At 44.2% G+C, this 27,323-nt stretch overlaps 1 protein-coding gene across 1 annotated transcript; it reads right to left on the bottom strand.

Moving 5' to 3' along the window:
• Positions 1-4,567: 4,567 nt before the first annotated feature.
• Positions 4,568-26,966, bottom strand: fscn1a (fascin actin-bundling protein 1a). The gene is made up of 5 exons (XM_082531211.1): positions 25,875-26,966; positions 11,239-11,395; positions 10,065-10,186; positions 7,265-7,432; positions 4,568-6,973 (listed from the first exon to the last, which is right to left on the bottom strand). Exons 1-5 carry the CDS (start codon positions 26,713-26,715, stop codon positions 6,765-6,767), a joined length of 1,497 nt encoding a protein of 498 aa, XP_082387337.1. The 5' UTR covers positions 26,716-26,966; the 3' UTR covers positions 4,568-6,764.
• Between the last annotated feature and the right edge of the window lie 357 nt (positions 26,967-27,323).

Below are 27,323 nucleotides of genomic sequence, written 5' to 3'. Positions count from 1 at the left end.
TCCTGTACTTCCTGTGCCACGACTTCAGTAAGGTTGGCTTGAACCACCAAGTCAGCCTCAGCCATGCTTCCTGCTTAGATAACAGCATGCTAATGCATCCAGTCCAGAGCCGACAAGAAAAATAAACAGTTCGTCCACTGTGGGCCGCTTCATCTGGCCCAGTCAGTTTAGATCACTATACTTCTAGTGCTAATTACATAGCAGCAGCTGACAGAGGGTTTCATCCCCAGAGTAGTGCTTTGCACATTTGCTACCTGCTTCACACCAGGTAGGAGACACAAATCCCTTTGAGTGTGGGTGTTTGCATCTAGTGCAAACGCTCTGCTACATCCAACATGTGGAGCTGTGTGAATAAGGGCGCAGACAAAAGTAGCAATAATAGAGGACTTCAGTCACAGAAGCAACACAGACGTCCCTTATGTTATTTTATGTCATAGGTGGAGTACCTTGAATGCTCATTGTGTGCAGAAAAGGTCATATAAATATACATGGGCCTGTCCTTAACTGCACTGATGCATAAAAGGGCAAATCAGGAGTTCAGTCAGTACAATAACAGCATCGCCGTCATCTATTTAAACCTCACATTCATCAGCGTTTTCACCGTACTATTTGTCCTAAGGTAGCAATACCTTTATTATCTCCAGCTGTGTTACTATATTTTGCTGCATATCTTTACTAATATGTCAAAACCAGCCATTCCAATGTAGTTAATTTCAGTTAGGAGACGCAAATCCCATAAGTAGCTATGATTAGAGGATTTCATTTATGTCACCAACACAGACTGTACTTTTAGTTTGAAGTCTTGTGTGTGATAGGTGGAGTACCTCGAATGGTCATTGTGTGCAGAAAAGGTCATGTAAATATGCACAGACTGTCCTTATCTGCAGCGATGCATAAATGTGAACAATAACAGTATCACCATGGGCTATTCAAGCCTCTAAAAGACAAACACCGAGTCTTTTCCCTGAATAGTGGTTGTGGAGCCGAAGCTCTGAGTGGGATTGAACGATGAAACAGATTTTAAATGCGTCGCATTCTGGCAGGCCTGAAAACACAAACCACAGACGTGACCTACATATCTTCTGGGACACCTGTGATGGACAAATAGTGCCTCGGCTTCCTGCTGCTTCCTGTTATTTTGCATCCACGTTCCTGTGCTCACACTGCTGTATACATATTGTTTGCATGTTACATGGTGACCAGCACAACCTCTGCGGAGCAGAGTGAGAGCAATCTGGGATGTCTTCTCGCTCGAATCAGGATAAGGAAATGCATCATATAAACAGAGGTCCTCACAAAAATAGAACTGCAGGCGTGTGTGTGCATGTGTGTGTGTGTGCATGCATATTGGAGCTCTCCTCCTCAGGGAGCGCTGGTGTCTGGCAGCATTTGGTCCCCTGATGGTTTTTGCTGCTCCACCTCCGCTGGCTTTGTTTGTGTGTGTTATCGTCTGTGTGTCTCTTTAATGGCTCTGTATGTTTTTAATGAGCATGTGCTTATGCAGCTGTATCCCCTCAGTACAGCTACCTTTACCACCAACCCACTGCTGATGTGAAACTATGCAGAAAGCGTCATTCGTGCCTTTGATGGCTGATTTGTAAAAATGAGTCAACCTGCTATTCATCCTGCACAGACCCATGTTGCTCACTCACATCCGCTAAAGAGATTACACGCTGACCCACTGACCCACTGCCTGAGAGTGGAAAAACATGGTGATGGTGGGAGGTAGATTTGATTAGAGCGGAGAGAGCTGATAGCGAAGGTGGAGGAGAGTGTACGTTCACACAGGATGGATGCTGGAGGAGGAGTCCGCACAGTAGAGCGTGGCTCAATGAGCTGTTCTCTGATCAAAGGGGGACCTCCTCCTCCTGGTGCTGTTCCCTAAAGGCTCCTCACCCTTCAGTGCAGTCCCACCCCCTCAAATTAAACCTAACCAGGCCTGAGCATCAGTAATGCAATGAAGGTTTTTGACACTTCACGCCCTGACAGTGCCACACACACACATTATCCAAGCTTCTAGCAGCTGGTGTTTCCATGGTAACACTGCTGGGGTGCACAAGATGTGGGTGGAGACAGCGGCCATTTCGCACACAACCTCTCCTCCCTCTCTCTCCCCCTCCTGGCAGAGAGAGCGAGCCAAACCAGCTCCGCCTGCAGCCTCACACTTCACCCACAAACCGCTGCACCCATTCCTGGGATCTGGGTCATATTCTGAGTGACTCATTTTTTCAGAAGAATCAGTCAGCAGCTGGAGGAGGAGGAGAGGAGGTTGGGGGGCAGATTAGATAGGGTGGTGTATGTTTGTCTTGCTATGTTGGGTGTTCCCCTGGGATCTGCAAACCTGACAGGGGTGTGTGTGTGTGGGGGTGGGGGGGGGGGGGGGTGGGGGGGGGGGTGTGTGTGGATGGATTAGAGGGCTTCTCTGGAGGCCCCAACATTACATTACCACCCGAAATGTGCATTTGTGTGTGTGAGTGAGCAGTTGCCCTTTCTCTGTGCTAGAATAAATGTTTCAACACAACGGCTCCATTCAGGAGACAGAAAAAAAAAAAAAGTGTGTGTGTCTGTGTGTGTGCAACAAATGGAGCTGCTGTGGTCAGAAACTGGCAAGAGTCTAAAAATGAAGCTATGATTACATGAGAAACGAGCAGGGGAAGAAAAGACTAGGGTTTCCAGAATTATCCAGGTTGAACTTGGAAAATGTCGTCTTCTTGAGGATACAATAAATAAATCAGTTTGCAAGAACAAAAGAAGAATTTAGCCTGAGAAAGTCTTGGGCTTCAAAGTAAGCTTTAAATGTCGAGTAAAATGCACAGACTTTCTCCTTATATGTGTTAACAACCCTGCCCCCCTAGTCTGGCACATTCATCGCCCTGATCCGTCCTCTGCGGTTGAAGAAAGTAGTGAAGAAAGAGAAAATTTGTGAAGCTTTTGGATAGTTTTCTCCTTCACAAGTTTACCTTCACAATAAAGCATGTGAAATGAGACCATCAAAGTGCAAGATGGACACGAACATAGTCTTATTTCCTGACATTTCACATGTTGAAATACTTAAAAAGTAAAAGGCAAACTAAGATTGCAAGAACAGCCTCCCCTCAGAGTTCTGCTGGAGATTTCACCCTGTTTTTCCTTCCCACAGTCACAAAGTGCTTGTTCATAGCTGATCATCTGACTGTTGGTGTGATTTGATGCTATATAAATAACTGAATTGAGATGAAAAGAATCAAATATTTGTAAATATTTTTAAAGTCTGGAACCTGTAAAGATCCCCCTTTGACATGTCTCTACTGGAACCATTTTGTGCTGCTGTTTGTAGGTCTTTGCAGCTTCAAGGTAGCCTTCAGCAAGTGACATAAATGCTATTGCATTGTGATCTTGGCGCTTTTAAATCCCCAGTTTTCCTAAAGAAGCACTTTGATAGGACACTGCTTCAGAAACATGCAGGCTGCTTCTAATACAATCCATTTGCGGCGTCTGACTGAATCCGTCATAAAGTGTAGCTCTCAGATCCGGATCCAATCAGCAGCCACAATATGAAAAAACTGACCCAGTTATTTTTGAGTGCCCACACCTCCACCACGCTTCAGATCAGGAGTACTTTTCCAGGCTTTTCTCTTCCCATCATTCTTGAAGTTTATCTTAATTCTTAATCTTAATTTGTCCATGAATGTCTTTCCTGGACTGATCAGACTGCTTAAATCTTGCCCCTACCTTTTTGTGATGCGATACCTCTGGTTTGCATCCAATAGTATTTTCCTAGTTTGAGGTTTTCACATTGTTTTTCTTAACCATGGAAATAATTCTGTCATCATGCACTCTTTTGTAGTATTTCAGGCCTTTTGGAGTTTTTGATTTTTATAGGCTTACGTTGCTCCATAAGCAGATTTTCTTTTTGAAAATATAGGAAAATATTAAAAATGTCTGCAATTCCACAGCAGTAATGCAATATTAACATTAAACCCCTCAGACTAAAGTTTAAAGCCTCCATTTGATCATACCTGACTGCTTCTTTTTCACAGAAACTATAACTGACCGAGTATCTAGGTGAGCTGCGTGATCAATGTAAATGGTAAATGGCCTGTATTTATATAGCGCTTTACTAGTCCCTAAGGACCCCAAAGCGCTTTACATATCCAGTCATCCACCCATTCACACACACATTCACACACTGGTGATGGCAAGCTACATTGTAGCCACAGCCACCCTGGGGCGCACTGACAGAGGCGAGGCTGCCGGACACTGGCGCCACCGGGCCCTCTGACCACCACCAGTAGGCAACGGGAGAAGTGTCTTGCCCAAGGACACAACGACCGAGACTGTCCAAGCCGGGGCTCGAACCGGCAACCTTCCGATTACAAGGCGAACTCCCAACTCTTGAGCCACGATCGCCCCATGTAATCAGAGCTTTGAGCACTACTACTGCAGCAGATGTGCACTTTTTTTTTTATTATTAAAACTACATGCAGTTCAAAAAACAAAAAACAGTTCTGGAGAGGAGGTCACTGAGGACACCAGGGTTTTGTCTGAAACTTGCCAGGAAATGAGAAAAAAATACCATTGAGCCACATAGCGTTCCAAATCCCAGTTTTATTGGTCGTTGGATTTTAGGTGAACCAATGGCACGAGAGAGAGAGAGAAAGAGATTAATTCACAAATATCAAAGAAAAATTATACAAAATAATACAAAAGGAAGTTCCAGTTATACAAAGCAAAGATGTGGACTCTTTTTTTCTAATTTGTCTACTGCCCGAAAACTCAAGAGTAAGGCACAGTCATTACCACATGTTTACCCTTCCACATCCGTTTGTCTAAGCCCATGTCTTGGTTACCTTGGAGAAGCTGGTTTCTCCGAGGACAACTGCTCCTTTTATTCACTCGAGATTCTCAACCATTCATGCCAAAAAATAAAAAAAAATAAAAACCTTCAGAAAGTTGGACGTGGGCTAAGCAGTGATTGGTTTTCCATACTGACCTTCAGATCAGAGGAATGCTGGATGATGATGGGTGGAAGAGCCCAATAATTCAGGTGGGGGCGGGGGTGCACGTGCCAAGATCATCTTTGCTGGATCGTTAAAAAAAGAAAAAAAAAAAAAAAAAAAGCAGCAGATAGAAACTTTCTGCTTCTGTTAGTATGAATGCAGACTGCTGAAGGGTGGAGAATCGAAGAGGTGGGGGGGGAGACCCGTGGGTGCAGCGTGCTACATGACTGCATTACAGACCACTTGTAATCAAACTACTTCTTTCCTCCTTTTAAAACAAGTCTCTACTGAACTTTCACCAACAGTTCAGACATAAGAAAAAAAAAAATCCAACGCAAACAGAAATGGAGACGTCGCTGTAAATGCGGTCATGGCGCTGCTCGGACCGAAAAGAAGCAGCAGATTTAGGGAATGGGGAATGGGTGTAGAGGTGGACAGGCAGTAGGAAAACCGTCCCCGGACGGTGTGCGAGATGCTCGACGGGACGTTGTTAGTAGCACCAGGTTCCAGTTTTTGTCGGTTCCAGTATCAAAGGTTTGGTCTACATGTAAAGGCTGAGGCGTGCGCCAAGTCGAGGGAATCGAAAAAGCAGCTTTCAAAGAGTTTATAAATCATTTTACTCCAGTTTTTATTTTTTAGGACTACCTACTGTACACTTACCCATGATAATGTCTGTGCCTCAGACATGGAAAAAGAAATGAATCCAACTGTGTTTCACAGACTTTTTTCCTCCTCCATTACACATACCACACGTGGCCCATCATTTTTAATGCTTCACTTAGTTTCTTTACACTATTCTTGTGACAATTGTATTAGCGATCAACTTCCTACTTCCCATCGTTTGGTCTAGGAAATCAGACTTCCTGCCAAACCAATGAGGAAACAGCTAGAGGAACTACACGGGAAACTGTTTGGACATTTCCTACACTTGAGATGAAAAACGGGCGAGACTGAACCCTTCGATCAGAACATCTTCAACATCTTTATCATCAGCAGATCACAGGCACACGAGGCCCGCTCATGAGAGAGAAAAGGAAATTAAGAAAAAAAGAAAACAGCCTGGTGAGAAAACCAGTTTCTACAAGAGCCAACCATCAGAGAAACAGACCTCCTCCTTCCTATCTTACAGCCACCTGACAGGACACAGCAATGAGGTTTGAGTCTGTTTTCAGAGATCAGATCAAGTAGAAAAAGGACTCTACCAGATCAGCTCAGACACCATAAATACTGCCACCGTGTGCCGCTCACACAAACAATAGAGACGAGTGGAAAGACGAGGGGGTTCACTCAGAGAGGAGGGGGCTCTTTAAACGTGGCTCTGCTCTGCTCTGGGGGGGGAGAAACAGCCCAATCGTAAGGCAAGGACGGAGTGAGTGGCGGAGGATGGGGGGGTGGGGATGGGTCGAGCAGCAAACCAGATTGGAGCAGAAGAAAAGTGCACAGCCCTGTGGTAACTATGGCAACAGATAAAGGTCGGCACTGCAGAGCAGAGCTGGAAAAAAGAGAGGAAGGATAAAAAGGAAAGGAAAAAGGAGCGTCTCCTTCTTTCCTTCTTCTAACCTTCCTGTTCTCTCTGTGCAGTTCATCAACATATAAAGTTATAAGTACAGGATATACTGAGGAGCAAGAGGGGAGGGAGGAGGGGAGGGGGGGTGAGGACACCATATATGTGTGGACGGGTGGTGTCGTCGAGCCGCCGCCGTGCTCTCGTTTCCCTCCTCCGGCATCACGGCGGCAGGCGACCACATCCCCGTTCGCCGCGGGTTTTCCCCCTCCGCTTCCCCCTCAGTACTCCCACAGTGTGGCGGTCTCAAGGTCGTCGGCGTTGGCCTTCAGCACGCCGGCATGGTCGCCGCGCAGGTATTTCCCGTCAGCGGCGTGGCAGATGGCCAGCTTGTTGTAGTCGCAGAACTCAAAGAGGAAGTCGACGGGCGTGTCGCTGCTGCTCACCACCGACTGCTCGTTCCCCACCATCCAGTATTTACCTGTAGAGTCTGCAGGAAGAGTGGAGAGGAGGCACAGGGGAGGAGGAAAAGTGAGGATTAAAAATGATAATCATGGGGAAGAAACAAAAGATTGAAATCCTTTTTTGGCACAGACACCTTGTGAGTCCATAGTGAAAATCTAAATCTCTTGGAGAATAAATGATTAAACCCCCCGTGTCCGTGTCTCTCCACATACTGACGTTATAGCATCAGCTTGCTGACTGTTTAAGGTTACTACAAATGAAAGTTTGCATTAATATGACTTCTCCTCTGCAGGACCCAGTTGTGTCAAAAACAGACCTTGCAGGCTGTACGCTCCATCTCTGAACTCCAGAGTAAAGTAGTCATAGGAGGAGCGGTTGGAGTCCAGCGTCCCGGTCACCTTCCTGCAACCGATGAAGCCGTGCTCCCCGCGCAGCACGATGATCGGGCGGTTGATCAGCTTCATGATGAACTCCTCAGACTCACCTGAAAGAGACAACAGATGTGTCAGAGCAATGTGCAGTCTTCACATCAGCACATTGTGCTTCTTTGTTTTGCTGGAATGCTGCTTATGATTAAAAATGCTGACTCTTTGTTCTCATTAAAAAATAACGTATGTGATGCAACTCATGTCAGAAATCTGTGTCAGCGAGTGCTCAAGCTGCCAAAGCCTCCTGAAAGAGAAACTGCAGCACAAAGCAAAAACCCGTCAGCTTTGATCCGCCAATGCTGGAGACCAACGCCTGATCTATAAGCGGAGCATCTTGTGATCCGCTTGCTGACTTGTAGTTTCTGTCAGCCTAAATTCTGTGCAAAAGCTTGGCATTTCCTTTTTTAGAACCTCTGTGCCACCGACTAATGTGAGGAAAAAGGTGTTTGCAGAGTGTTGATCTGCCTATTAAATGCTAATGTTACATGCAGCCAGTTAGCACAAAGACTTTCATCATGTGCTTGTAGCCAAAGTTAATAAACACTTATTAATAAAAACTTATCTGGCCAAGCGTTACATGTATAAAAATTCAGTGTAATGTCAATGTAAGGACATCAATGTAACACAAATCAACCAAACTACTTGACAATATGTGGCATCAGTGTATGAGGAAAATCTGCAGCTGTTAGCTAGCCGGTTAGCTAGCTGGTTAGCACTGACATCAAATCTGTCTACAACTACAAAAGACTGTTAGGAGAAGCTGTTATTTCAACATTGTCTTCTTATATCTGACCATTTTCACAGGGAAGATCTTTTGTTTAGAACTATGAATCATTCAAGAATGAAGAAAAGGCACCCAACACAAGCAATTTTAAATTGCACCTTTAGGCACGTTGTTGCTAGCAGCCTATTGCAAAAAACCCCCAAAAAGAACACATTTGTTTCACTTTTTTTTCTCCTTCCCCCGCATAGAGCTCTTAGGTGAAAGGCCTGACACACGACCTGAGAGATGCATCCAGAACTTCACCTGACCCATCTACTGTTCACTGATGCCTCACGAGAAATGGTCTCAGTAGAAAGGTGACTGTCAAGAAGTCATTCTTACTGACAAACGGGGAGAAAAGGCTGTAATAGGTATACCAAACTATACAAGAACTGGACTGAAAATCTGTGTCAATGCGCTTTGCAGTGATCCCCAACACGCTGTCAATGGGATAAAAGCATATCTGCATATCTCGATAGAAAAAACACAATGTTACACTGTCAGTCATGGATTGGCCTCCCCAGAACCCAAACCTCAACACCACTGAAGCAGTGTGGGATCATCTTAACAAAGAACAGAGCAAAAGCCAGTCAACATCCAAAGAGGAGCTTTGAATGTCCTTCAAGAAGCCTGGAGAACTGTTCTATACCTGCGCAAGAGAGTTCAGACTGTGTTGGAGACTAAAGGGGATCTTACCAAATATTGACTTTCAGTCTTGTATAAACTCAGTTTTTGAAGTACTAGAAGAGCTTAAAATATTCAGTGTTTGAAGGTAACATTAAAAAAAAAAAACCTTCATAATGTCAGCATAACCTGTATTTTCTAAAATGCCAATATAATGTGTTGGGCAATGGTTTCACTTTCCATGTTGTGGCTGATAAACAGCACATTCATGGCTGTGAGAGATATAAAGAGGTTTTTTGTTTTTAGTCAGCAGGAAGCTTTTCACTCATTGCACAACACTGGTAATGTTAGGGAAAATATTATAAAACACTTCTTCAGTAAAGACTTCAGAGAAGAGAAACACAGACAGTTTTACTTGTTGCTTAGCAAGGGCAGCTCTGAGCTCTCGCACGAGAGTGAGGGCTCAGGGACTCGCGCCCAGAGACTGCCCCGGTCTTTATTTTATAGTTCCAATGTGTGTGTGTGTGTGTATGTGTGTGTGTGTGTATATGTGTGTGTGTGTGTGTGTGTGTGTGTGTGTGTGTGTGTTGCTGATCAAAGGGTCATAAAGCACAAAAGGTACATCCTTGGTCAGGAGAAGGGTGACCCCCCCCCCTCACCCTGGATAACACAGTGAGGAAGTCCTGCAGTTCATCTAAATGTAAAGAAGCACTTAAACTAAAACAGACATAGCTACGTTAATCCTACCGTAAAACAATAAAACAAGGTACGAGCTCTTTCCCATGCTCCCAGGATGTGGGGATGAACCAAGCCTGCTGAAAATCACACATCCTGTCACTACACAATTGATTATATGCCTCTAAGCATACATGGTTAAACATTTCCTAATACAAATAACTACATGCAGTATTCTACCATATGCAAACTTATATCACTAAAAGATTATACTGACTACTAAATACAATTTTCCATTGACAGGTAACAAAAGCCAGCCCTTATTTATTTTTAGTGTCACACACACACTCTTGCTTGCTCAGGAATTTTCCCATGATGTTTCCAATCAGCACCATTAATTCAATACATCGAGTAAAAACTTGGCAAAAAACGCAAACGAAAAGACTGCAACAGAGTTAAAAAGCATTAAACAGCTTACAAAACAGAACCCCTCCACTCAAGTGCACAACTGGAGCCACAATTGAATTACTTCCACTGCACTGAAATTCTCCCCGTCACTGCAGAGGTGTAAATTGGTTATCCCCCGTGCGTCTGTTTGCACGGCTGTATCAACACGTCGCACTAACCTGCACTGTCGATGGTGGCCGCCAACTGGCCGTTTTTCTTGGCGGCGACGTATTTCCCATTAGCAGCCCGGAACGTCAGCCTCTTCCCACGCCACTCAATGTCAAAGTAGCAATTAGCTGATCTGCAGAGACGGAGAGAAAATTAAAGAGTTAAAGGAGTACCCAAAAAACCTTACACAGCAGTCAGATATGCAGTAATGCACTCGCAGGATTGTCAGCTAAAAAAAACAAAACAACAAACAAACATCTTCACAGATTGAGACGCCCAGCAGCTTTATCGCAGTGCAAGTGACTCTTGGGTAATTAGATAGGTAGGATCCGGGTAGAGGGATAAGCTTGAAGTCTTTGGTTAAGTGGAATCAAGTAGCTTACTAAATCCTTTCACTTGGGAGAGGATTTTTTTTAAGTTGATTTTGATTCTCTGAAGCTCAGAAACATCCTCAAAATGTTTTCAGCAGACCACAGCTGGTTTAAAAAAAAAAAAAAAAAAGCACTTTGGTGGTCTAATCTGCGAGTAGTAAACAGAGGGAAATCTCAAGAATGTGATTGAGTAATCTGGTGAAGTTCCTGCAGGCCCCCCTCAGTGTTGAGGATCTGCTCAGTCTTATCTTAAACAGAATGGTCTGCTTCTGAGCTCCCTCATAGCGCATGCTTGTGACCGAGCTGATCAGTTTACTGCTGTCCTCTGCATCATTCCTGCACACGTGCAAACACGCTAATGCTAAACATCTGCAGCTCCTCCTGATCACCGCACATAGTTTCCTCAAGAAAGAGGCTTTAAAAGTAAAACTCTCTTAACTCTCATGACATGTAAAATGACCAGACTCCCACTCCTGGATCTGTCTGGGGACTCACAGAGAAGTGACTCAAGAGCATAGGGTCAAAGGTCAGGGGTTAATAGCTAGCTCTCTGGTTGAACTGAACTACTGTACATTAAAGCAAATGACTCCACAGGTTAGGGCTGCACACAAATGCACTTCAACTCCCACAGCATGCCACAGCTATGGACATGCCATCAATCCCTCCCACACACAGGTCAAATTACGAGTGAGGACTAAACACCAGAAGCTATGACGGACCAGTTTGAGTTTTCCACAGTCAGCAGACACACACACGGACAATGAACGGACCTCACTGAAGCAGGTGTAGCTGTGATGATGTGTGCGATTCTTACTTAGTGGAGGCCGTGCACTGCAGGCCGCCGTTAGCCGTCAGGGTCCAGTATTTCCCAGCGGCAGTCCGGAATGCGCACTTCCTGTTTTCACGGCAGATCTCCATCTGGAATACCTCTTGGTCACTTTCTTCATCCTGATTGGCTGACAGGTCCATGCCTGTGTGGGGTTAAAATGTTGGGGAGACCTTGTCAGGCTGATGAATATGAGAGGGATATGAATAACCACAGAAGATTCATCATTAACATTCAACACACACGCACGCACACGTGAGGCAGGTAACCGTATAGTAAGGACTTCTTCTGAAACTTCTATACAAACATTCTCCAAAAGCTTTTTCTTTGCAAGGATTATGAGGACATCAGCCCTGTCCACATAATTCAATATGTCCGGACAGCGCTGCATGCACCCTTATACCCACCGAGGTATACACAGCCCACACGTTCACATCCGCTGGTCAGGATCAGACGTACCAAATGAACAACATCAGTCTGCTTAGATTAGTGAAGGATTTAACACAGCTGCACACAAACCCACACCCACCCACTCACATCTGTCCTGGTCTAGACAGACCCCACTACACTTCAAAGGATCAGGCGTCACAGTGGACGGTCACAGCACACAGAGTTTGCTAGCCAGCAGTGACAACAGTCTCTGCGGGAATCTGAGAAGGCACAGCAGCTCTGATGCTAAATACTTACATCTACATCCCCAAATAATGATAAAATATTAACATGCTTCCATTTTTAGCATGAAAACATTACTCAACTAAAGTATAAGTTGTTGGTTTTGTAGGCATTTAGTATTTCAGAGATATTTTTTCCCCCCACTCTGCATTATGTCAGTGAGAACATATCCCTAATATGGTCATCTCAGGCACACAGAAGCTCCACCCACCTGCAGTTCAAATCTCCTGTTCATGAGGGGCAGCCAATCAGATATCAGAAGAAAACTGCAACAAGGCCCAGTGTAAGATAAAAGGATTATTTTGAACTGTGAATCATGCAAAGCTACTATAGCAGATTCCAAGAATACGAAACGAGAGTGATGGTGTCCCTTAAGGTGTACCAAAAGCAATGGGAACTATCTGAATAATTTGATTGGCTATTTAATCGATGGCAGCTAGCCTTGACAAAACTTGTAGGCCAATTTAAAAAAAAAGAAAAAAGCTTTAGCTCTGTGAACATTTAAAATACATCACAGTTATAATTGTCATTTCCACATCCTTCTTCCCCTGCTGTATATCTGTAGTCCAAAAAAAAAAACTACAAAAATCAGTGAGTCTGTGAGTGCATGTGTGTGTTTGTACAGATCAGCAGACATCATTAAAATCAAATCAACCTTAGTCAGGCACTCAAGAGCAACAAAGAGGTAAACACATGAGTCAACTATAAGAGCGAAAACCCAGACGCACAAATACAATCTAAGCAGCACAAAGCCCGCCATTGTATATGATGAAATCATACTGTGCACTGACCTATAGCCAGAGGGCTCACAAAAGAGAGAGAGAGAGCCTGTCAGCTATGTAAATGTGTGCAGAGCAAGAGGTGAGAGGGCGAATCAGGAGAAGACGAAGAAAAAACAAAACAAAAAAAACAGCCGCACAAGTGGCACAACACATGTTTGTGAACACATTAAGAGGGGAACCTTTACCCCAACAGTAACTATTCTGCCAGCAGCACTCAGTAACAGTATTCACACAGAGCCAGCATTACATAAAGGTGTTCAACAGTTACTGCTCACGGACTGTGTCTGGCGCTCGGGATTGAGTTTCTGCAGAAAAATGCAGAGATGCACACATGTGCACACACACAGATGATTAAGAAGGAAAATATAACCATAATGGGAACCACATGGAGAGGAGGGGGTACGGAGGAAACAAGAATGTTCATTTAGAAGGGTTTGAGGAGGACAAGGAGAAAAAAAACTGGCAAAAAAGATCTGTGTCCTCCAAGATGGGACACGTCTCTGAACTCTCCTCTAATGCTCGCTGCTTCCTGCTCAGCCAACGCAACTCTAGTAGCAAAGCAGAGCCCATGTATGTAGACTGTGGCTATGCGTGGATCAAACCATCTGCTGGTGGTTTTGACCCATGACGAGCTTTTGGCTGGTATTAGAGACGACTTTACAATGCAAATAGCAAATGTGCTAATTTTAAAAACACTACAAAAGACTCTTATGAAAGTCATTCAAAACCTCATTTTAATATGAGGTCTTTACTTTTGAAATTTTGACTTGTAAATGATAAGAGCACAAAGAAAAAGCCCGTCAAGCGTGAGTTATGTCATCTGGGTTGTGTTAATGTGAGCTGTTCATTCAAAGCAGTAGCATGGGCTCTGTTTTGATACAGTGTCGAGGCGGCTCTATGAAAAACAAGCAGTTTGATATCCAGGGGCCCGTTCTTCGTACCTCGCTAAGTAGGTTAGCCGGATTAGATTGTTGACGATTTCGCGTGATCCTGGATCAGTCGGTTCCCCGAAGCTCATCCGGGACTTGCTGTCATAGCAACAGAGCCGTAAGCGTAAACCTGCTCGGGAGCAGGTTTACTTTATGTAAACAGGATTAGATCGCGGCCACGCAGGTATGTCCGCTTCATTTATACGAAAGCAACAGCGCTATTTTTCCACTGTTTCACCATAAATAAATATTATCAATGTAACTAAAGATAATGCAGCACTTGATCCTTTTATTGATGTCACACAGATACATACAGGTCATTTCCTAAAAAAGGGAAATGAACTATTAACATTCTATTACATGTATGTGATTATTACAGATGTAATTCATATTTCAGAGTAGTAATTGTAAATTACTTCGTGTAATCAAGATGAGAGACCACGGCTATAAAAGCGAAGGTGGATTTGGGAAGCCTGTCGCAGCCATGTCCTGTCCGTATACGCGACCAACCCATTGCGGAAGGTGCAAGATTGATAAGGAGAGTCCTCAGAATTCAGCGTATATTGCGGGACAGACAGGATCCTTTAGCTCAGCGCGACAGTGTGCTCATAGAGAGATATCGATATTCCCGTGAGGGTATTATTTACTTAACCAACTTGTTGACGAGGGGGTGCAGGACCACCACCTGTCTTTTTTTCCTCTGCCCTTTTCTTGGTTGCTGTTATGAACAAACTAACAGAGTATTACAGGCCAGTATTACCTTGCCAAGAGACGCAAAGCAATCTAAGAGATAAATATTACCATTCTGTAGAATACTCCTGTATTCCACTTTTACTTGTTCCCATGTTCTTGTGGGTCCTGTTGTGGCTCTAATGTGAAAGGGGATATAATATAACATATTATAATATAATATAATGCCATATGATATTGGACAATATAGTGTCATATGATAGATCTACCCTACCGCCTACTGGTGTTGGCCAGAGGGGCCGATGGCGCGATATGGCAGCCTGGCTACAACCGTAGCTGCCTCCACCAGTGTGTGAATGTGGGAGTGAATGAATAGTGGTATCGTAAAGCGCTTTGGGTGCCTTGGAAAGCGCAATATAAACCCAATCCATTATCATTATTATTATTATTAAATTACCTACGAGTTTGATTTGTCAGCAACTTTCTGCCAGCCCTCTCTCCTTGCTTTTGCAGCCTTTGCAGTGTTCTCTTGCGTTTTAATTAAACTCTGAAACTCCTGAAATCCCTCACTCATGAGTTCTTGCTCTGCTGCCGGAAAATACCGAGCACGCCCCTTGGACATTTTCGCCGACCAATCAGCGGGTTGCCGATCAATGTTTCTACTATCGATGCGTAGCCCCTTTTACGACACCCAGTGATGTCACATTCCTGCGTCCAGCTGTAGTAATCGTCAACAGCAGGTGTGTTCGGGGAACCGGATTAGCGAGCTCACGGTTAGCGCGATGATTTGATCTTGGATGTGTCATTTGATCTTGGATGTAGTAAGCGACGTACGAAGAACGGGCCCCAGCTCAGGAAGTTTGGGGTCAAACCAGACAACCAGGGCGAGGCGAACAAATCAGTGTGGTAATTACTGAGCTTTAAAGAGCAGGTGGTAGGTGGACTTGTTACTGTGGACAGAGCCAAGCTAGCTGCTTACATCTGTTCATTTCAAGCTAACCTGGTGCTAACCTCAGCTTCATACAAATGTGATGAATTACATACGAGACTCACAGCACTCAAAGTCACTGAACAGAAATCTATTCAAAGGCAAAGTTGGTGGTTTTCTCGCGTCGTCCTCCAAAAGAACCAATCAAGAGCCAAACCTGGAAACCTGAGCCACTCATCAATGACACATGGAGCACAGGTGTTGGTGGCGGCCATATCTATTCATTAGTATGCACGTCCTCCTATCATTTTTCTTTGCTGGCTGTTTCCATATTATGAACTGGCATGGCTTTTTAAATCAGTGCTCTGGTGAAAAGAGCTAGATATGTTCATATGGTGAAAAATAACTTGCATGAAAATCCTTTAACTGCTTTCAAAGACTGCACACTCACTGGCCACTTGTTCAACTCCTTGTTATTGCAAATCTCTCAACAGTCAGCCACATAGCAGCAACTCAACACATCTAAGCAGGTAGATCTGTTCAAGACGACCTGCTGAAGTTCAAAGCGAGGATCAGAATGTGGAAGAAAGGTGATGCAAGTTACTTTTTATGCATAGCATGATGTTGGTCCAAGTATTTCAGAAACTGCTAGCCTGTTGGGATTTTCCCACAGAACCATCGGTTTATAGAGGATGGTCTGAGAAGAAAAATGATTCTCTGGATAAAATAGCTTGTTTATACCAGACAAGAATGGACAAGCTGTTTTATGCTGAGGAGACGGTAATTCCAACAACCACTCGTTATAACCAAGCCATGCAGAAGAGCATCTCTGAATGTAAAACATCAAACCTTTGAGCAGTTCAGCTACAGCAGCAGAAGACCACAGTAGAAGAAAACCCATCGAACTGATGCTAAAACTCACACAAAATCATTAAAATTGGACAACAGGAGACTTGGAAAATGCTGCCTTGTCTGAGGAGTATCAGTTTCTGCTGCAACATTCACGTTAGAGACAGAATTTGGCATAAATAACATGAAAGTGTGGATCCATGCTGCCTTGTACCAGCAGTTCAGGCTGCTGCTGGCGGGGTAATATTTTGGGAGATTTTTTCTTTCTGCTTATGAGGCGACCGGTGAAATTAGATTACAGCTTCAAAACGTATAGCTGTGTAACCACACATCTTATCTGACTGTCATCAGTCAAGAGGATAAGCATACTTCCCAAACTGGGGAATTTTTCAAACAAACAGTTTATTCAGTTGCGCTCTGCCCAAGCAAAACAACTACTTCAGTCTAAAATAAAACAACCGCTGACACCAAATCATCACAAGGCTCGAATACGTTCATTTCAGTGACCGATGACTTGGGGTAATATCAAGCATCACACACTTTTAAACTCAGTTTAAAATATTGAATAAAAGGTCAGCAGGGTTCACTTTAGCTTCTGTTTTTCATTCTCAGTTCAATGTTTTTCATTTACTTCATTTTTGTACAAATCTAAGACGTCTGATTTTTACGTGCATGTCTAATGTGCATTTTCACACAGACACTGAAAACCGGCACCGGCTAAAGTCTGGCGTGAGTTTGGAACTGTTAGTTTCAGCGGAAAAACAAACATGAATTTCACTATATGAAAATAAACCCGGAAACTAAGACGCAGTTTTGCATGCTGAGCTGATTTGAGTAAATGATTCTCTGAATATCTGATTTGAATAAACTTCAGTCAGCCTTGCAGATGGTGTCAGACACTTTCACACATTCAGCTGCCTTGTCTTGAGTTATCACAAGGACATTTAAAAAAAACAAAACAAAAAAAAAAAACTGCTATAAAAATACCAGACTGACAGACAAAACAGTCACCCTGAAGGCCGTGCAGCCTCAGCCGTGAGGCCGCTACACAACCAGATCTGTCCACACTGATCAGTCTTGAAGCTCACAGGGTTATGAAGGAGGACAGAGAGGGTCTGCAATCATGTACACACACCAGCAAACCACACATGCCGATTCCTCCCAAACCTCATGCACACACTCTACTTAAACAACAATCCACTCCACCCATCACACTCAGCCTAATGGCGGCAGGCACAGATTGTCCTCAGTGAGCCAGCACCAGAGGCCTGCTGTGAACGCACGCGATTCTATCAAGCCTACTTTGTGTGTTTGTGTGGCTCCTATTGTTCACCAGGCCCTGACTGAGGAGGCGACCAGCTGGGGCACAAACAGGGAGCCAGATCATCAGCTTTTGTTCTGATCCAAACACACAGAGTGTAACCAGCCGGCCCACACTGACTGAAACACTGCTGCTTCAACTCAAAAAACAAAAACAACACACATGCATGCAGAGAAAAGGAGGTCAGGCATGTGAGAGAGTATCGTGCCCGGGGATGCCCCAACTCTTTGGGCAAATTGATTCAAACTGTGTGTTCAGCTCGTCTCTACTGAAGTACAGTTGCTGTGAACTCAAGGACGGCGATGTGGAGACACACCCAGAGCACGGCAGGATGACACGCTGGAGACCAGCTGAACCCTAACCTATAATAAAGCGCAGACATCGAGGAGGAGAGGTTCCCCCCCTCGTGGGTATGCAGCTGACGCGAGGCCGATCCTCTGGCGCGCTCCCAGCACACAAACACGCAGAGGGCGTGCAAACATTAAAACGCCAGCGTGCCCACTCAGTCACAGCCAGCGAGCATTACCAAGGATGCATAAATTAAATGCTTCCCATCTTTTTTATCCTACTGGTCGACCTTGTTGCAGTGAGAGAAAGCAAATAGTCGCCCTTCACCCCGCGGGGATTATCGCACACCAGCCAAGGTCAGAGCTGCGCCTCTCACGTCTCATTTCCTGCTCGCGGGTGGGGATGAAGGAGGCAGATAGGGTGTCAGGGATGACTCGTGGCCAGACACAACATGGAGCCAGTGTTTCTGCTTCCTGAGTTTACCACACATTGCACGGTTGGTTTCACCCTGACTAATGTGCAGACTTAAAAATTATTTATGAATTAGGAGATGAGGATTCTGTCAAATTAATGCAAAGCAACCACAGATGAATCTGTAATCCGTATAGATGACTTTATAGGGAGAAGCAACCATTTAACAAGAGTGAGCTTTGTAAGGCAATAGAGATGTTTAGGCTGGCTACATTTAAAGCTCAGTTTGTTCGATCCCCAGACTGTGCAAGTGTCTTTAGTCACACCTCATTTTCTGATATTTCGCTTCCAAGGAGCCGGATTTTCTTAAAATATGTCATCTTCAGGCTGTTTTTCGTTGCATCAGTTGCAATTGATCATTTTCAGAGGAATGGGGTTGTTTTTTTGTTACTACTCACCGAATCATTCAAGAGATTTAAAAACCGACTCCCAGCTCTAGAGATAAATCAGCATAGTGTCTGCACATACTGGACAACTTAGTATAGAACCAGTTTTAAATAGTAAATTTATTACTAGCATCCCGTCAAAAAAAAAAAAAAAAAGAGAAAAAAAAAAAAAACATTAGCTCACATTTTGTTTACTTGAATATCTGAAAAATGCCAAAGTTACATCATTAAGAAATAAAGGTGAAAAAAGAATGCAAAGGCCTGACACGGGACCTGAGAGGCATGGATTGGCCTCCACACCCCAGACCTCAACCTTGTTGAACATTATTGGGATCATCTTGACAAAGAACAGAAGAAACAGCAGCCGAAACCCAAAGAAGAACTGTGAATGCCCTTAAAGAAGCCCTGAGAACTATTCCTGAAGATTACTTAAAGTATTATATACTAGAGATGGACCGATCCGATATTACGTATCGGTATCGGTCCGATACTGACCTAAATTACTGGATCGGATATCGGAGAAAAATAAAAAAATGTAATCCGATTCATTAAATATCACGAAAGCACCTCACAAAACTTGCAACACACCGTAACTCACCTCAGAACGTTAGCACGTTGGAGCAGTATGCATCACGTGATAGAGCGGCTGTGGCATGCGGGACCTGTCGTGGTCTGGATAGCATGTGGAGCTTCGCTAGCAACCCGGCATTTCATCTCCGACAAAGTTATCCCGAGAGAAGTAAAGCAAGTGTGTAAGTCCATCTCTGAATGTTTGTAAAGCATTCCCACGTTAAGCTTAACAAGCGACTGCCTCTCCTGCTGCTACTTCAATCATGAAACTGCTTAACGATCAGCTGATCGGCTTTTCTGTCGCGAGTCCGTGTCTCTAGTTTGCTTTTGGCCCACTTTGCACCAGAAAGAGGAAACCAGCGGCTGAACAACAGCAGCACGTTTAAGCTTGATCAGCTGTTGTTAGAATGTATTTAATATTACTTTCTCCTGGAGGATCTTTTTCTACGTAGCTGACGGCTGGTAACTGTGCAGGGGCGGATCTAGCAAAGTTTAGCCAGGGGGGCCGATAGGGCATTAACAGGGAAAAGGGGGCACAAAGACATACTTTTCTTTCTTATTCTCATTTAAAATGTCTAGCTTTTAATAAATAATTATCTGACACCCAAAGTTTTAATCTGATGTAAAAGGAATAGAAGTCAATTACTGTATATAGTAACTATTAAGTCTAATATATATACCCTTGTAAGCTATAGTACTTTTTCCTTTGGGAAGGTACCATCTGTGCAGTCTGCAATTCTGTTGAAGAAAGATGTTGAATCTATTTAATATTTCTTGAAAAATAATTGATTTCTGTGCATTTGTTTTTCACACTGCATCAAATTAAGGTTGATTACGTCGATTAAGCATCATGAGGTGGAGCGTGAGGGGTGGTTCCCTATTTTTTATTTATTTATTTTTGTTGTTGCTGGGAGTTGGAACCCTATTAGTTAGGTTGCTTAATATTTATGCTAAGTACTCTTTAAAATACCAGAATAGGGAGGATGGTGTAGGTTTAAGTTTATTAGATTGATCAGTAGAGCTGCTCAATTAATCGAATTTTAATCACGATTACAATCTGGGCTTTCAACGATCATTAAAAATGACTGAGCCGATTATTAGCCCCTCCCTCATTTATCCGCGACACCTTAAAGGCCGGTCCGTGAAAATATTGTCGGGCATAAACCGGTCCATGGCGCAAAAAAGGTTGGAGACCGCTGATTAAGAGGACCCGAGGGAAGCTCGGAAAGCTAAGCAGAAGTTATTTGGAGAGTGACTGCCGTTGGTTGAAAAGAGTTAAAAAAAAAAAAAAAAACTTCAGTGGTGTTGCACACTATTTTATATTATTTTTTTAAAGTCATTGTTAACCCTTTAAAGCCGGTCAGAGCAGCACGCTCCGTTTTGTGTAACTATTTTTAAATCCCCGTAGAACCTGAACCGTGTAAGCTAGCGCAATAATTTGTTTTGCATATGAAACCGGAGGAGTTGTACTTACATTTTATGCCATCAGCTTGTCCTCAGTCACGGTTTCGTTCCACATATAGCTTTGCAAAAATTGCATAAAAAGCGCTTGCAGGAACAAAAACATAATATTCCAGAAACACGCTTTGCCGTTCCTATCAGCTGTTCGTAACACTTCCCACAGTGAAATGATGCACCTGCTGTTTTCTTTGCAAATTTGCATCATAGGATTGTTTTTTGTTTTTCCTGCAGTATATAAAAATTGCTGTATCTCCAAAATAAAACTATGAAGACACTCAAAATAAATTTCCTGTGGTGGGAAACTATTTTTTGCAACTTTATTGTATTTAAAGTTTTGAGGGATAAACCTCTTAAACTTCTCCAAGTAGAAATATATGTAAACAAAACAAAAGCGATTTTCAATTTTTTTTGTAGTTTATTGCACTTTTTTGCAATTTATGTAATTACTATGGACTTAATGCATACATATTATTAAAATATGGGCTATAACAGTTGTATTGATGTATAGCAACTTGAAATGCTCCCACAAATGGCACTACAGCATGTAAAAAAAATAAATAAAAATAATATAAGCTCTGGCGGACTTGGTTCTATGGTAGGTCTTAAAGGGTTAAATAAATATCGTCAAATAATCGTGATCTCAATTTCAGTGAAAATAATCGTGATTATCATTTTTGCCATAATCGAGCAGCCCTATTGATCAGTATTGCTGAACTATGAAATATTTTTTTTTGCATACAGGTATAACAGAATAGCTTTAGTGTAGTTGTTGTTTTAAACTTGAGTATGAACTTATACAAAATGCAGCAAGATATTTAAAAAACAGTTTTGTTGATTAAAAAACACTATCGGATTCATATCGGTATCGGCAGATATCTAAATTTATGATATCGGTATCGGTATCGGACATAAAAAAGTGGTATCGTGCCATCTCTATTATATACACAACTATACACATACAGTATATGATATTGCATGTTTCAACAAGCTGCTGCACTTCTTTCTCATTTTCCTAGTAAATTACAAAGAAATAAAGGGAGACTTAAGATGGTACACAGTACTGTAAGCTAACTGTTTCACAATGGGGGTTGGAGGTTTGGTTGAATCTAGTTGTTTTCATAGTCCTTTGGGTTTTATGGAGACAGCAGGAGCTTTGTCACCAAAAACCAAAGACCCCCCGAGTCACCTCACATTTGCCCCTCAGGGAATTGTTGCTTACAAAGAACAGTCAACACTCGGTGGTCACAAAGCAACCACCGGTCGCCAACAGGATGTGACGGATTCTTATTGTTTTAGCTGACAAACCAGTACTCAGTCTTCACTCACACTTGCCCTACAGTTTAGAGGAAGAACAGGCCACTAAAGGGCTACCGAGCTGCAGGCTAACTGACTGATAATTGCGTCCGAGTCCATATGCGGGTCGTTAAACAGCCTCTCTGAGAATTCGTGACCAGAGACGAGAAGAGTGGATGTTATGAGCCGGAAACAAGCGGCAGCACTGAGTCAGTTTAAAAAGCAATTACAAATGCTGTGAGTTCAGATTAGTGAACAGCAAAAACTGTGGCACCGTTTGGGTTTTGTTTAAAGTCACACAATGACGGACATCAGACTTTACGTGAACCAATATGAAATATTGGATTAATTAAAACACTGCTGGGCTGTAACAATAAAATAAATCACAGAAGGGAGTAAAGAGTCAGCTCCTCTCTTGTAAAAACATTTGCAACATTTGAGTTATTTGCAACATTTTAGATTAACGGAGGTCTCATGAAGAAGTGCAAACAAAAGCACTGATAACGTTTCTAATCCCATTCAGCTCAGAGTCTTTGGTAGGTGTGTTTGGATGAGCTGACTTAATACTATCAGCTGAAGCTGCATTCATAATATATTAACCATCTGCACCGTTGAGGTGTGCGGATGCAGATTCCCATGACGTAACCACAACAAATCAAATGTGCTAAACCTGAAACGAGCAGCTGAATCTTTTTCCTCCAGCGAGCTCCACTGTAACACTGTGTCTGTGCAAACTAACCTGCAGTAGCCAAAACTGAAAACACACAATGCAGACCATAATTTTATCTTAAAGTAGGGGTGCATGAGAAAGATAAAAAGAAAAAAAGAGAATTTCATGACTCAATAATCATGGCCGACTAATGAAAGGATGTCTAAACTGGATTTACTGCTTTTGAGCGTGAGAACTTGACAAACAGCAATTAAGCGCGAGTCACCAAATCAACAGTTTTGACTGGACAAAACCAGCTTTCAGAGTGACCCGACTGAGCTGGCCCGAGCCAAACCCCCCCCCCCCCCAAAAAAAAAAAAGCCAGCCGATTTTAACCATCATCACGACTTGGGTCTGTCAGCCAAATAGCCGCTTTAGAATGGAGTGGAGGGGACTATAAGCAGCTGTTGATTTGAAAAAACATCTGGAGGCAGTTTAATTCCACTTGGCATTTAATCTGCATCACAATGATCCCGTTGTTGGCGGGCTGAATGTGGTTTTCCCCCCTCTCAAGATTCGGATCTTCTGCTCGTTATAAGTTGTAGCGGTCAGAAGGGACGACTTGGGTTGAGTCACCCATGAGCAAGGCATCATGGGTACATGTCTGATATGATTTCCAATATTTCAGCATAAAGCATCTAAAGACACGAGAAGCAGTCTGATAGCAGTGCTCCTTTCCCTGCACCGTTAAGTTAAAGCAACGCACTTAAAAGTGACTCACACCACCTGTGACATCACTCGCTGGTTTGTAGACGAGTTCTGGTCGCAGGCAAGAGACATTCTGAACCCAACACCTCTGTTTGACCTTTTTCTCACTGAGAAACATCGCGTGCAAGTACATTTTTGTTTGTCTACAAGGTAACCATCAATGCAGATCCACCACGCTGCATCCAATACTCCATGTGTCACTCAAATCGTAAAGAGATAGATATGACAAACTGCAGTTTCCTCGATTACAAGCCACTTAGTATCAAAATTTGCTTAAACACATGCATGTAAGCAGGATACTGCACCTTCCATAATAAACTGTGGTGGAGCAGCCAGCCATTCAGATCACAGTGTGATTGTTTTTGTGGTGGATTATTAAAGAGCAGTTCGTGCTCTCATTGCAGGGGCCCATCCTTTTAATACCGCAACCTCCACCTTCAAAATGGACCACCATTTTGTGGGTTGGGACTGAGCTTGAAGCTGGACAAAAATAAAAAAAATAAAGTAGCAACTCCTACTTTGTGAGTCGAGGATGAATGTCTCTGTGACAAGTAAACAAAGCAGGGAGACAGAGCAAACATGCCCGGGTGTGACAACGATGAGAGAGGAAAATGAAAGGATAGACAGATCACACTTCATGAAAATAGAAGCTGTAGTTAAAAAACAAAGCAAAAAAGCCACTAAACCACCAGTCTTCTCAGCAGACGCCAGATATTCAGAGCGATTCAGAGAGCATCAGTTATAAGTCGTTCATTACTTTCAGAGCCTCGCGGCCTCATGCAAATACTCAGAGATTACTGCGCTGGCTCACAGTGATATTTAGAGAATGATTCACACACTCTCGCTCTGATCTCAAATTTCTGCTGAGTTCATCATACTTTTTTTTTTGTTTCGGATTAATGATGGGAAAAGAGATATTCAGGCACACATCATGTTCAGCATGCGGCATGCCATCGATGACGACTGGAGACACACAGCAGCCAAGCCTGAAGGCTTGGTATGAGTGGGGGAGGGGAGGGGGTGGCAAGGCAGGAGGAGGGGAAATATAGAAGAGGTGTTAAAAACAAAGGTTAGAACAATAAAGGAGACAGAGACTGGGAAAAAAGTAAGGAGGGGTGAGGAAAAAAGGAAGGAAGGAAGGAAGAAGGTGGAGGGAGAAGCTTGTGTCCTTGCCCAGTCATGCAGCCGAAAATCAGACATGCATGAAGACCATGAGCTCTCACTCAAACAGTAATGGAGGGAAGGGGGAGTAGAGATTGAAGAAAAACAAAAACTATTCCGCCTTATCGAAGCTAATAATCACATCAGCAGTGGATGCTGCTGTGCATCTCTCTTAATGAGACACAAAGGCTCCAGTTTCAGCTTTTCCATCCACATTCACTGGACAGCTGAGACTGTGGAGCTTTTTCTGCTGCACAGATGGTGAGGACTCTAGTGTTGCATTTTTAAATGCTCCTGGTCATATCAGTCAGAACCTCACCCGACCTAAATTAAGCAAGCTGTTTTGGTATAAAGACAAAAGTAGCAGTTGCCTACCAAGTTTTCAGTCATCTTCTCCCCTTTCTCTAATTGTGGAGCCATTCTGCTTCGGTGGCACGGTCAGCCTTCCAGTTTAAGACTGTTTTACATTTGAATGAAGGCACGCGTGCACACCGTGCTCTGTGTGTAAGAGGCTGAGAACTCTGTGTACATGGTGGTGGTTTGTAAAGTTTACTGACCATAGACGATACAACAGTGCTTTTAATCCGCTCCAGCCTGAGGGGGTTGGGAATAGTGAGGGGTGGGAGGGGAGGGGTGGTGGTGGTGGTGGTGATTTCGTGCTGCGTTTTGTAGAGGTGGGCTGATCGATCCAAATATCGATAGTATCGATACCAATGCTGGTATTGACATCAGATGGATACAAGCGTGATAGAATCAATGGAAATCATTTACCCCAAACATGCACTATGAAAAATGCAAAAAACAAAAACCTAGATTCAGAGTACATGAAAAGCTGAAAGGTGGGTTTTTGTTGCATTAGTGCCAATTATAGTGGAATGTAAAAATCAGTGATTCAGTGGTCATTGAAATGTGCTCAGAATTTGCAAATTAGAGATTCCTCTCATAAATCATGACACACTGCTCTCCCCTACATAAGCTGCCATTATAGGTTAAAAGTATTGGTACTGGTATCAACAACACTGGCCCTGTATTTGCTTGGTATGGCACACGAGGAGTACTTTTTATGAAAAGAGGGTGATTTGGCCCAAAAGACATTGTTTAAACATGTGTAAGTGCGCACAGGCCTCTGGTGTGGGACTAGAAGTCTAGGCCATGCTCTGTGTCCATCATTCAGAGTGTGTGTGTGTGTGTGTGTGTGTGTGTGTGTGTGTGTGTGTGAGTGAGTGAGTGAGTGAGAGAGAAAGAGAGAGAGAGAGAGCGCGCGCTGCAGGAGGGAGATGCAGTCTCAAAATTCCATCACGTTAACCCTTCCTCTACCAGACACTCTTCTCTCTCTCTCTCTCTCTCACACACACACACACACACACACACACAGAGGATCTGGACCGGACCACCACCACACCCACCTTGCCGGGTGGAGACGTTCCTCTCGTTGGCTGCGGTGAGCACGACCTGCGGGTGGCTCTGCTCCAGCACGAACATCTCGTCCTTGCCCACGCGCGCGCTCTTGCCGGACTTCATGGTACCGGAGGGCCCGGAGGGCGCGAGGTACCTGCCGCTGCAGTCCCTGAAGGCCACCTTACCAGAGCGGAACTCCAGCGTGTAGCCGGTGCTCTTGTCCGTCGTGGCGACCAGCGCGCCGTCGTTCCTCAGGAAGCGGTTGTCGGACGTCTGGAGGTGGTACCGCTGATCTCGGAACACGAGCGTGATCATGGAGTCCACTCCCCACGGGACATCCCGGTCGATGGCGATCTCGTCCACCTTGTCGCTCAGGTGCGCGTACCGCTTGCGCGTCACGCTGAAGATGTTCACCTGCGGGTGCATGGCGATGTGCACGCTCCATTTCTCCGCCACCGAGGCGGTCTGGGCGAAGCAGATGATCCGGTCCTCGGTGCCGCCCAGGTAGCGGCCGTGCTGCTCGGACTGCAGGGACCAGCGGCCGTCGTCGTGAGCGGTGATGACAAACCGGCATTCCGGACCCGGGGTCTCGCTGTCTCCGGTGACGTTCCCGTCCTTGTCGGCGGCGATGTACCGGCCCAGGTGTGACTTGAGGAAGAACACGTTCCCGCTGGAGTCATCGCCGCTCTGCTCCAGGGTCCAGATCTGCTTCTTCTTCATGGACGTGGCGGACGCGTTGATTTTGAAGCCGAAGGTCTCCGCCGTCAGGTATTTGTTCCCGCAGTTGATGAGACCGAACTGGATCTGCAGCATGTCGCTGGTTCCGTTCGTCGCTCCGTTAGTTGTCATTGTCGCTTCTGTGCGCTCGAGCCTCGGACCGGTTCTGTCCTGAGAGGGATGAGAGAAGAACGAGGAGGAGGAGAGGGGAGGAGGAGCGGTTCTGCAAGTGAGCTCGCGGCTGAAAGGGTGGGATGCTGTGCAGCCTCGCGTGCTTCTCTTTGTTTGGGGGAGTCTGTGAGCGCGCGCCGCCGGTCCTCGGTGCTCTGCCTGTCTCAGCAGCGCGAGACCGCCGCCACAGCTGCAGCCTATATAACCATCAGTGACGTCGCACATCAAACCACGCCCTCCAGGATGACCAGCAATCTGGGAGCAGAGCTCGGTTGTCTCCTCTGCTCGAACCCTGTTGCTTTTATCCGTCTAGTTTAGGTATTTTCCCCTGTTTTCCCGCTTCCCATCAGAATTCCCTAGAAGTCTAATTGTGAACAGTGTGTGTTGGTACAAGCTCAAAACTCTTAAAATTGTCTTAAATTCTTTAAAAAGCCCTCTATTTTAATATCTAGCGACTCGATTTCCACCCAAGCATTAAAATAATATCACTTTCTCTCGCTTTCAGACACATATGAGACCGGTTCAGCATTCAAATCACGAGGACCGTGTGCGTGTGTCCGCTCACAAAA

The sequence above is a fragment of the Aulonocara stuartgranti genome (genome assembly GCF_965226115.1).
Source record: "Aulonocara stuartgranti genome assembly, chromosome: 4".
In the NCBI taxonomy this organism is placed as follows: Eukaryota; Metazoa; Chordata; class Actinopteri; order Cichliformes; family Cichlidae; genus Aulonocara; species Aulonocara stuartgranti.
The sequence above is the reverse complement of the archived record's forward strand: the minus strand, read 5'-3'. Positions and strand labels throughout refer to the sequence as shown.